This window comes from Dromaius novaehollandiae, chromosome 7 (assembly GCF_036370855.1).
Source record: "Dromaius novaehollandiae isolate bDroNov1 chromosome 7, bDroNov1.hap1, whole genome shotgun sequence".
Lineage (NCBI taxonomy): Eukaryota > Metazoa > Chordata > Aves > Casuariiformes > Dromaiidae > Dromaius > Dromaius novaehollandiae.
The window spans coordinates 5,410,374-5,423,110 of NC_088104.1; the positions used below are offsets into that span (position 1 = coordinate 5,410,374).

General features: G+C 37.3%; 1 protein-coding gene across 3 annotated transcripts in view; it reads right to left on the bottom strand.

Annotated features, from left to right (window-relative positions):
* ARHGAP15 (Rho GTPase activating protein 15) overlaps nt 1–12,737 on the bottom strand; it is a 336,654-nt gene that overhangs the window by 127,807 nt on the left and 196,110 nt on the right. For all 3 annotated transcript variants that reach the window (XM_026123475.2, XM_026123474.2, XM_026123476.2), the window contains exons 10-11: nt 10,905–11,027; nt 1,151–1,249 (exon numbers count right to left, since the gene is read on the bottom strand). In XM_026123475.2, coding sequence (XP_025979260.1) covers nt 1,151–1,249; nt 10,905–11,027 — 222 coding nt within the window. The remainder of the gene's footprint in view (nt 1–1,150; nt 1,250–10,904; nt 11,028–12,737) is intronic.

Consider the following 12,737-nt stretch of genomic DNA (forward strand, 5'->3'; position numbering starts at 1 on the left):
TCGTTCCTTTTCATGTTCTGAATGTCTCCTTACAATTCCTCCTCTATTAATAGTCACTTCTCACATTTATCCCCTTTCTTTGTCTCTTTCTTTCATCCAGCCTCCAGCCTTCCTCCAAAAAACCAATGCTACTATCTCCCCCTACCGAACAATCTCCACTTTGTTATTCTCTTACTTCCTGCCAATCACTCAGGGAATAACAATATCCCCGTGCTCTCTTTGCTATATAATTAAAGCATGGATTTCACAGAGTTTGAAACTCTAGGGTAGTTTTATTGCACCTTTCACTATAAAACCAGGTAACAATGATGGAATTAAAATAGCTTTTTCCTTTGTGGTCATTTTATTTTTCATTGGTTCTCTTGTTCTGAGACTCGAGTATATGACAGTGACAATGGGTTCACCCAGCCTTATTCTGAAAATAAATTTTCTATCTTTTGCAAGATATATGTTTCCCCAGATCCCTAGAACAAGTTGTAAACTTGTAACAGATGGTGATGAAGCCTCACATTTTTATACAATACATTTTAAGATTCTGCATCTACCTCATGTACCTTCCAGAGAAAATGACCTTCGATAAGAAAGGATATTCTCTAAAGAAAGGGAGGAGGGCAAAGGTGTTAAGCACATCTTTTTATACTATGAAAATCTTTCTTATTAAATTAACCAAAACTTTTAATGGGAATGCATACTCATTCCGATTTTGGCACAGTACAACTGCTTTTTATAATACCAGTAAAAATTAGGTACCTGCATGCATAAGAAAAAAAGATTGTTTTCACACTAGCATAACATTTATTTTGGTTGAAGACAATTTAGGACTTACGGAAAAAGTATTGGCATTACATTCTCCAGAGACTTCAGAATGGAAGTTACTGACATTTTATTGATGTTTAGCATTTGCTCACCCAGAGAAAGACCAAAACAACAACATGTCAAACAAAATATAAGGAATAATCAACATGAATAGGTTTTATTAATGTCTTAGTGTATAAAGAAAATGAAGATACAGAATGTGATATAGTTCAGTCCATAACTGTATTATAAATTGAACTGCCTGACTTCTCTGGCAATTCAAGCAGAGTTATAAGGTTAAAGTTTTGATTACTAAAACAGAAAAAAAAATGGTATTAAATCTTAAGGTACTCACCTCTTCTTTCAACAGCTTCTATACAAAGTCTTACAAATTGGGGGACTGTGGAATTTTCGTGCTCACAGACCAAGTGCAAATGGGAGCCAAAAATTTGATCTACATTTGGAAAAAAACAGGAACATACATTAAAGCATACTATTATTATTAGTAGGCTTTTCATCTCTTCTGAGCTCTGCATATTAATTAAAAACTCACGTGTGGAAGATAGATAAAGTTAGAAACAAATCCTTTCTGAGTTCTAGTGGTTGCTAGCTTCTGTCCCAGAGCAAAACCCATCAACACCTGTACAGCCTCAGCACACGGACACTTCCCAGTGGGCTCGAGTTTCAATTAGCACCCCTCTAACCTTGGAGGTTGTCACCTCTGCAGTTTCCTTTGACCTGCTACAAAAGGCGAAGGCCCTTCTACAGATTCAGGTCCATATCTGGTGGGAATCCAAACTGTGCATGATGTTAACTGATGGGGCTACCTTGGACACTTGTACTCTGGGGTCGCCTCTCTCTTCCACACGCATGGAGTTTTGCTCTGGTAATAGAGCATCATGTGGGTGCAGAGAGTTGATTACTTTGAATAATTAGGACTTATAATACAATTTCATCTCATCTTTACAGTGGTTTTGGTCATCAAATTACCTGTCTAAAAATATCCATATAACTATATATATGTGTGTGTATACATATATATATATATATATATATGTATCTTTAGCTATATCCAGCCACTGCACATGAGTGATGAACTCCTACTGCTGGCTGTTTGCTCTTTGGAATGCTTTTTTCTGTAACTGAATCCTTTATTAGTTGCATTTTTTTCCTCAAATATTCCATAGCAAGTATAGGGACAATAAAGCAACCCAAGAACAGTGGCAAATAAATGTGCAGGTAACACTGGATTTTTAAGACAATGATAGTGCACAGACTTGTATTTTCTTTTTTTCCTTTTGCTTTTTATTTGATGGACCCCTAAAGAAATGATTTTGAGAGTATATCTTACTTGTGTGTCAAAATTTAGGAAGACTGACTCTTAAAAGTTAAAATTTTGATTCCAAACTGAATATTATCATCACCTCCCTTAGATGTCTGACCCTTAGGTACTCTGTCTCTTTAGAGTCCTCACATAAAGGGTGGAAGGCATTAAACATGTTTCGATGAGGATAGCTGTAAGTCTTGCACCAAGTTTCCCTTATAAATTGTTTCCCTGGAATAAGCATTTAACTAGGTAATGCTACTTTTTAGTTTTTATGATTTTAAAGTTTTGATCAACTTAGAATGTCCATCTTAAAACATATCAGCATAATCTGGTTAAACTTTTTAGATTACTAATTAGCTTCATCTACCTCATTTCCACTCTATATTTGTGAGAGATTATGAAAAGAGCAGTCAGTAATAGGGATGTTGTCAGCTAGAATCAAAATGAATCAAACAGATGAGGGAAACCATTCAATAGGAGCCAGTTTAATGTTCAAACAATAGGACCGCATTATCATCATTTATCCAAAGAGACAGTCTCCATATTGCATTTCAACAGCATATTACATTTTGAAAATTGGCGTAGAGGCTCTGCAAATTTTTGCAGATAGTTGAGGAGTGCTAGCACCATCTGAAGCTCTGGAGAGCATGCCTAACGAACACGCTAATTCTCAGAGCAACGAGGTGGCTGCAGTCCTCTGCAGCATTTCACATTCTTCAGCTGCTGTGAAATGGGGACACTTTCTCCATAGCCAGTCCCACCATTTCCCACCATGATTAGTTCAAGAGCTTCCTCCCTAAAGCAGCACAGTTTACTTTTTCTCATTAGCAGGCCAAAAGCCTTTTGTTTGTTCTTTGTTTTGCAAGGACATTAAGTTTGCCTTCCTATTGTTAAGCACCATTATTTCTTACCAAAGCTTAGATTTCAAGGGCAACTTGATTGCCTTTTCTTTCCTAATAGCCCTGACTAAGGAACAATCAGGGAAACAAGGCAAGGCACATGGGATGGTTTGGCAGGAGTTTTGGACTTTCTGATTCCAGATATATTTGAGGGAAGTTTATTGCAATACCTCCAAACGTATGTGATCAGCATTTTGATAGAGTGCATCAAAGCCTCAATTTAAGTTAGTTGGAGTTTTGGATGCAGAAGGAATGGAGGATTGGGTTCACAGCACTACACTCAAAAAGGTTGTGTGCATGTGTGGCGTTAAGCATTAGCGAACAGTCTGTTACATGTTTTGGGGTTATGTTTCTGACAAAGCACAGTCTGGTTACATTTTCTTCATAAAACATTTATAGCTGCCTTCAGTGGTAATTATATATACAGAGATTTATGATTAAAATGTACTAACGCTTCCTCTTCTGACATCTTAATTGTTTTTTAAAATTTTAGCAAAGACCTGTCAAATTCTTTGCATAACATGGAATGTTCTCCAATGTAAATTATATTTAAAAGAAGCAAAAAAGGCATCTTATTTGGTGGACAAAGATGCTTGTAAACAATGGTTCAGGAGTAAAGCAGGCAAAGAACTGCACTGTGTTTAGATGGCCAATATACGAACAATGGAAACCAAGTTGGCGCTCAGAGGTTCAGCAGCTTTCCTTCTCTATTATAAGCACATCATAACCAACTCCAGGATTTTGCAATTACTCTTAAAAATCTCCAGCATGAATGCAGGACATTTAGCATTGCTGGGTGGAAATTTTGAAATGGCTGGAAACTGTTTTGCAAATCTCACCTACTCTATTACTCCTTAATTTTTTTCAAGATGTGGATTCCATAACCTGTTGAGCAAATTGATTAATCTCATTTTAGTTACCTTTGAGTATATGGATATAGTCACATTATGCACTCTGCAATTAAGTTTTAAAACACCTTTTCTTTAGAAAAAAGGCACTCATCATTTGAATAGAAGGGGGAGCAGATCAGGCCAATAGTTGCTGGGCATCAAAGCAGACTATGGTAAAACAATCACATATAACAGGTTTGGATTTCTTTTTTCTCCTAAAAATTCGTGAATATTTAGAAGTACATGATCTAATGAGCCATGTCAATATTCTGAATTCTAGGTCTTCCTGAACCACTATCTCTGTGACTCGACCTAGTCAATTCATTTTGCTGGATCTGTTTCTGCACATAAACATGGGGATGGCAGAAGTTACTCTGCCATATTTACACTCTTAAAGGTCACAGGGATAGTTGAGGAAAACTCAGTGAAGATTTATTTGTACAGTATTTTGAAAACAAGGCATTATATGAATGGTAAGTCATTAATTTTTTGCAAACCAGATTTATGTGTAACTGAGATATAAATATTATTTTCTTATTTTTTTATAGGTGCATATATTTTAAATCTCTGTTTAAGGAGAAACTATCCAGAACTTCTTTTCAAAAAATAAGAACTGCTCCCAAAGGAATAAAAGAAGCAAAAAAGGCTTTGTTTGATTTACTTGCGATAAGGCCCTTCAAAACTTCATTTTTTATGACTTGAAAAAAAAGATGTACACAACACCCCTAACCTCCTGTTATGACAGTTTATGTTTCCTATCCAGCTTATTTAACTCAAATGCCTGGGAAATAGACACAATTACCACCTTATGGAATGCTACTTAACTTTAAATGCTCCCCTCTGAATAGAAATCCACTTTATCTTCTCAGAGTTATTCCAGTTTCTCAGGAATAATTTCCTCTATAGGCTCCTGAAATGTTCTTGTTTCATCATTTAAAAATTTAAACTAACAATTGTTCAGAAATATCTTTTATTAGAACAAAGGCAATTCCCATACAGTGGATTCTGTTCACAAGAGCTCGTACAAAGGAGCTGCATACTATGCCCATATACAGCTTTAATCATTCACTCTTTCAGCTGTTATCAATTTAAAACCAATGAAACTCCCACACTGAGTCCATTTGAGCAGTCAATTTTAATATCTTGGGGCATCTGTAGTTATTCTGAATTGGCTGCAAAAGCAGAACTAACAAGTTAAGCTCTAACCATAAGTCTACATCAGGCTGGTAAACCATACATCAAACACAGACAGTTAGTCAATACTGTAGTATGAAAAACCAACAAGCATTTTTAAGAAGAGCAATATATTCATAATATGTTTGGTGGTATGGTTTACATTACGCATCCCTGATATCTGCACATTAAACTTTCTATTTAAGATGGTGGTGTGTGTGACAGCTTTGCACATGGATATAAAATGAGACACCAGAAGAGGAAGGAATGGACATTCACAAGTTGTATAGTATAAAATGATGATTACAGCTGCAATGAATTGCTCACGCTGGTGAGCTTCAAGTTTTCCCTGAGCCTGACAGACCTACTCTTTCTGAGTCGATTTTGCAGGCTACAGCAAAGCCACCAACTCTGAGCCGCACAAATCTAGTCTATGGGAGACAATACTTCTGGAAAAGAAACAAAACAAAATCGCAGAAGCCACATCCTCCCTGAGAATGCCATTGTTTGACTTTTTTTGGTGTATATGTATGAGATGTGGCCACATTTGGAAGGAGCTCATACTTCAATGTTTTTTATTAAGAAAACAAGGAAGGGCATCACTGATACTCCAAATTCTAGGGGAAAAGCTCAGATTCTGATACAAGAGGAGAAAGTATGGTATTATTATGTCCAAGTTTCTAGAAACACTAATTATATCTATGCAGTATAATTCAGTGCTTTCCAAAAGCAAATACATGCAGAGTTAATTCTACTACATCTGGATTCGAACTGCTGGACTACCAGAGAGTTGTACCAAAATCTAAGCTGTTTGTGTACTGTGCATCTATTGGTAGGGAAAAGGGGGAAAGAGAAAGAAAAGGAAAGAAAGAGTGAGGAATGGACAGAGAGGGAGACAGAACAGCAAGCACCATAACAGCAAATTTTTTGGAGAGGGAAGGGAGGTGGTTGGAAAGGGCCATATCCTCAAAGGCGGTTTTCCAGCTATTCAGTATGTGCGGAGCTGAAACATGAAGTCAGACATTAAAACGATGCTGATCACAGAGCAGGGCTCCAAAGAAGGCCACAACGCTTTCACAATAAGTGGGCCAGGTTCTCAGCTGACTGAAGTCAGCAAGGTTGTCATGGGGGCTCCCCTGATTTATGCTATGTGGGAACCTGGCCAGTCCTTTTAACTTAGAGATTTACTACACATAGTTGATCTGTAGTGGTCATCAATTAAAAAAAAAAATTACATTTGTGAACAATTACTATTAAGTGGCATATGAGCTACCAGATATGTTTCACATTCTCAAAAAGAGGAAAAATACAGGGTATTTCAGACACTAGTCTCTTTCAAGAAATTATAGGGTTTTACTGGGGATAAAAGTTCACTTGAATTCAAAGAGCAAAAGCCGCTATATTCCTTTTCCAAACAGGTTCCCCCAAAATGAGATATTTTAAAATAAACTGAATGATTTCAGACCATCAGGTCATGATTAGAGCAATGTCAAAGGAAAATCACTTAGCCTAATGTTTGGCCATCCACAGGGTTTGGGAACCATAATTCAGAAAGTCCATGTAGTTGTTAAAGAAATAAAGAAATAAAGGAATTCACCTATTGTCTAAACAAGTCAAAAAGAAACATTTCCCAACTTGTCGTAAATTATGACAGCTACCAAATCAGTTGCTAAATTCTTGCATAACCCAGCAGAACGACAGAACACACCCAAAGGTAGGGCTTTTAAAGGCAACACAGCTGCTAAGCCGTAATTTACACTTTTGGATTTCTCACGAGCATCACATACTCATCACTGTGAATATGGTGGCCCAGGGCCCGTGGAGAGATGAGAGACAGAGGAAGGATGTTTTCCCTTCTCCAGAAATAAAATGGCTGGAGATCTCTGTGCCGCTAGCTATACCTAGCTACCTATACCTATAGCTATACCTGGTTATTGAGCCAGATCACAGCTAGCTCCTTTCGCTAGTAATGGAGTGGCTCTTATTTTCATCTTGAAACATCTGTAATCATTCCAATTTTTTTGTTGTTTTGGTTTTTGCCTTCACTTAACTTAGGGAATAAATTCAGTGAAGTTCCTTTAGTATCTAGCTTTTGAAAAAAAGCTAGATGAAGTTCTTGCCAGCTGAATTTTCCGCCATTCCCGCAGCCTCATTTATGCTGTTATTCATGCTTTTCACCATTTACCAAAAGTGTATTTTGTGATAGTCTATTACCAGCACAACCACCATAACCTTAAAAACATTGTTGCACAGAAGCATTTTTTTCTGTACTAGAGAAGCCCTGAAATCAGGAAGTTAGCAGGCCAATATCAAGTTGAAGGTTGACAATTCATTTTGGGCAATATTAAATCATGACAAAGCTCAAACAAAAAGATCAAAGTTCACTTATAGACTAGAAAGCAGTTTTAAAAGACAAGATTTACACATTATTTTTCTAGCATATTAGTGCAGATTCTGTAAATTCTGAGAATATTTCAATCCCAAGGAACAGAAGACCCCTGCCCTAGCATATAAATTTGAACACAGTTACTCTTGAAACAACCCTGTTGAGCTGGCAGACACGGGACATGGCTCTTACTCATTGTTTTTATGCTTGCGTGCATGCGTGTGTATATACAAACACAAGCCACAGTCCTATTATACAAAGTACTTACTGTATTACCCGTCATTTCTAAAGCTATTTGAAATGCTCTACACCAAAGATATTTTGCGTACACATAAGCGAGATGGAAATATGAGAGCTGACAATCTTCATTAGAGCTCTCACTGAAGCATAAATAGCCACATACCCCCGGCCTACTGCAGTGAGAGGAGCCAACGTGCTCTTCAGGCTCTGCCTTCCCATAGGCAGAAAACTAGAAAGCAAAGGGGACAGCGAAGGCAAAAATAACCTTTTTTGTCATGTAAAGGTTTGGTGAGTCTTCATTTTCACATCACATATAAATAACCTTTACATACTGGTCTGTGACATTCCCTTGTCTGATTATTTTCCTCCTGCTTCTTATTCTTCCCATTTTTAACTACTTGTTATTTATTCCATAGATATTTGATACATACTACATAAAGAAAGTTTTGTTAAGAGTTAAATGACAATCACGTAATTTCTAGATTTTCTGATAATAGTGCTGGCAGAACAAAGTACCCCAGGAGATCAAACTGCTATTTAATTTTGAAGCCTGCATTCCCAAATTTGGTTAATGCGGAGAAATGTGTCGAGTCTTCTGGCCAAGTGCGTACACATCAGTGACTAACAGGGCACAGAACTGTGTTTAAGTGAACTTACCACCTTAAAATATATTTACTCATGACTATAATTTACGTGTTAAATTTATTGGAGTTTTGGTTCCAATGTGACATACAATGTAAAAAATCAATATAGATTTGAGAGCTTTATAGTGCCCCTGGCAAATATGAATAGCACTTGATGAAAAGTGAAGGTTTTCACAGCATCTACAGTGCCACTGCATTGGAGTAATTAACACCACACGCTTCATAGATATTTATATCAATTCTTCACTAGCACATAGAACAGCTCTTTGTCAAAAATTTGGTACCAAGATGTCCTGCAAGGCTTTAGACACACTTTTATTACGAGCCCCTATTTTAAGGGATTTACAATTCTGACAGAAGTCTTTCCCTATGGAATAAAAGTTAGCATGCATGTTCTCAGAGCTGGAGGAATTTTTTCTTGTAAAAATTGCTTAACATTTTTTCCCCTAAGAAATGAGCAAATAAATAGTTTTGAGAGGTTTCTGCAACCATTTAATTTACCTTTAGAAAAATAAACAGATGCATTTTATAATACAAAATTTGGCAAGCTTTTAATTTTTAATCTGGATGGTTGCATTTTGTGATTTAAAAAAATATTCTAATGTCAGCCTAAAAATTAACATTTAAAAGTGGTCTGTGTATAAGCACTGCAACTGCATTTTCATAACATTTTAACAGATTAAGGGATAAACTCTACTGAAGACAATGAAGGAACCTTATCAAATGAGCATTTCACATAGACTTACCGTAGATTGGAATTAAGCCCTGCTAACGAATCCTGCCTCATTTGCATGGCCAAAACCTAATCCTAATGAAACTTCATGGTAGATAACTAACATGTTTTCTTCAAAGTAACATTACTTTGGTATTAAAACTGTGCAGGGAACCGACTCTGCGTTCCTATGCCACAACATAATGCACAGTATTAGGAGGCCACAGAAGAGCATCCCAGGTAGGACCGAGCTATGTTTTTGAATCAAGAGCTTAATGCGACGGTAGCCAAAACCAAACGCATTTGGCTTTCCTAGAGAGAGATATTAGAGGGTGGATTTGAGTTATGCTAATGAGCCTGGATTTGTTAGCAGGGATCACATCTGATCCCTATGTAACACCGCAGGAGATTCATCAGCCACACTTTATTAACTAAAAAAACCCCTAAATCCAGAAATTAAAAGACTGTAAATTACTACTCTATTACTGTAATAAGTGAAACAAACTAACATGATACGTTCAAATCCTACCCTCAACCCAAAGTGTACTTCAAAGAGTCAGAAAAACCTTCCAATGTGTTAAAATCAGATACTATAATTGCTTAGGGACAGATCCTGAAAGTTAGGTGTACGTGTGATGTGTGAGCATGTACACACACACTAACATCTATGTATATATGGCATTTTTTTAAAGTGTCTATGGAGCTTGGTAGTGTAAATGGGTCATTAAGCCACATAATGATTTCATATTCTTTAGGCACTTTTGAAGACTTCCGTATAGTAAGTAGTATCGCACTGAACATCTTTGTATGCATCCAAAATGTATGAAACTAATTCATAATCTCTCTTCCTTCTCTTTAGACATGGGCCCAGCCGGGGTTTAACTCCCGTGGCTGCTTTAACGTGCGCTGGCTGGGGTCACAGCGCTGGCTCGGGACGGAGGAGCTCAACACGCTAGCAACACCCCTTGCCATTTCTAACACGCCACTGGAAAACTCACACGCCAGAGACTGACAGGGGCTGCTGGCAAAATGCCTCCTTCGAGGCAATTTGCATGTGCAGTTGTGGGTTTCACACATAATAATTTGGGAGTGCGTAAATTTTTAAAGCATTATTCCAGACAATATTTGAAAACATGGCTTTGCTTGATTATTAGTGGTCAGGACGCTACTGCCTTCAAGTTAACTACCAGCTTCTTAGGAAAATACTTATTCCTTGGATAAACTAGCAAAGTCTTTTTATCCAAGATTCAATTTTTTAAGGAAATGTGAAAGTGGTGTCTGACCAACTTAGCAAGAAATTGGAGTACGAAAAACTCATGGATTCAAAACAGTTATTATTCACTGGCAAGTATTTTAAGTTGTTAAAACTGGAAAAATGTATTTTGTTGGTGAGTTAGAAAAATAATGAGAGAAGACAGCAGAAAGGATTCCAGCCTACCCTACAAAATAAATCAGTCCGCGTAACATCTGAAGTTATTATTTCTTACTCTAAAATATAAAAATATATCAACATTCTTTTTTAAAAGAAAATGGGGTTGTGCAGCATGTTGATGTGCAATGTTCATGGTGAGTGGCTGTTTTAAATGGAGGGGCTTCCACCACATGCACGCCAAAGCAGCAAAATTGAAGAAGTCGTCAAATAATACAGATATACATAAGCATATGTTGATTTTGTCAGTACAATTCAGTAGTGTACATTTTCTGAGACACAGCAAAAAAAACATATCTAACAAAGACTATTTGTCCAATCCACACATTCATTTAACTGGGAAAGAAAAGAAAAATTCACTCATGAATTTTTAGTTTTTACTCAAAAAAGTATATAAGACAGAACACACCTTTAATAAGTCCCTTTTCTTGCAATGTTTTCAAGGAGGGTCTTCGAGAGATAAACTTCTTTAATCTGCTTTTAACTCGATTTCTGTCATTTGTGTCAGAGGCACTGTAGTTCAGTCTGAAAACTAAAGGAAAACAAAAGAGAAAACTTCAGTGACTACATGTTTTTAAACTAATAGTACTTTTCCCAAATATCCTTAGCAACAGTGGCCATATCCACCTTAGTAAATTCATGCGGTAGGTCAGCAGCATTGCTGGTTGGATAGTACAAAGTGTTTGATTAATATTTTTGTGAATAAACATGATGAGTTCACTGTGCTGGTTATTCACAGAGTTGTATTATTTATTGCTCATAAGTATTTGGATGGCTACCAGTTTACTCATGAAGTGTTCACGAATCCCACAAGTTCCACATGGGTGATTTTTCAGCTAAAAGTCCTCAGTCCAAGGGTGCTGTGCACTGTTAGCTAAACACTACTTGCTGTGAGAAAGGATGGTTACACCACTAGTGAAAGACTGAATTTTCTTGCCAAGCTGGATTAAGCATTATATATATATATTTAATGCAGTTTTAGAAAACATGGCTATATGCCATGAAATGTGTGCAAGATGCATTAATTTATGGAAAGAGAAGTATTCCAGTTCTAATGATTATATTTTATTGTATTTAGGCATTTACCAAGCTGAGAAACATTTTGAGCTCAATTTATTCCTGCTCTGTGTCAAAAAGACATAGAAGCCAGCTGCAGAAAATCCCCTGGAGGAAGTTTCGAAGGCATAAATTTAACAACTTCTCTGCTGAGGTGCTTACAGGGAACCATCACAGCTTTCAAAACAGGCAGTACTAGTGGAAAGGAGAAAGAACATCAAAGGAGGTCCTAGCTCAGCAGTCAAGACTAGGTCCTCCAGAAGCAAGCAGAGATGCCATGGGAGGACCTTCTCAGAAGGACTCCCAAAACAAGACAGTAAAAGACTTCTGACAAATCGCCTGACCCGCAGCACCCTTGTCGAGCTGCGCTGTGTCCTGGGCTCTCTTCCCCCTGGTCGCAAAGGCAGAGTAAGCAGGAGGCTGATAGCAGCACAGCTACCACTGGCAAGGATCTCAAGCTAAGGGAAGGCTGGCTTCTGCTTGCTGGGTAAGGTTCCTCTTTACTGCCTTCCACTCATCCAAAATGCACCGATGAAAGAAAAGTTTTCCATCTTCTCTTGCAAGAAAATAAAAAATCCACAAAAACAGAGCATTCGCCACAAGCTGATCTAGCAGGAGCTGGTCCAGTGTCCCTTCAACAGAATTTCTATGTAGTAGCCCCAGATAACTTAGCCATGGTTACAGAAATGCTCCCTAATCCTCCCTGTCCACATCGAATCTTCCGTATACTGCAGTAGTCTTCATACACACAATCCGAAGGAAGAAAAAGAAAAGCATGACCTAAATCATTAGGCTATTCTGTAGCCAGAAGTTTTGCATAAGTTATAAACAGAACCAGAATGTTTAAAGGTGCACAATTATAAAACAATGGCAAGCAAAAATAACTAGTTAAGCAACAGTAACAACCCTGGAATATTGTGGTTTACATTACAAATCTGATTTTAACAGCCAAACTTATAAAATGGTTTATGCTTTGCTGTTGTCAAGGGAGAAAAACTTGCCAAATTGTTCATTTTAAGTAAATAGCACATAGCCAATTAAGGAAAGCAATATTTAAACACATGCCTATGATGATCAGAGCATAGCTTGCTTCTGATTTCACTACTGATTTTAACAGAAGAGTGCTCCATTTTCCCACAGCACTAAAATGACCCCACACATACTTCCACAAACTAGTAATCACACA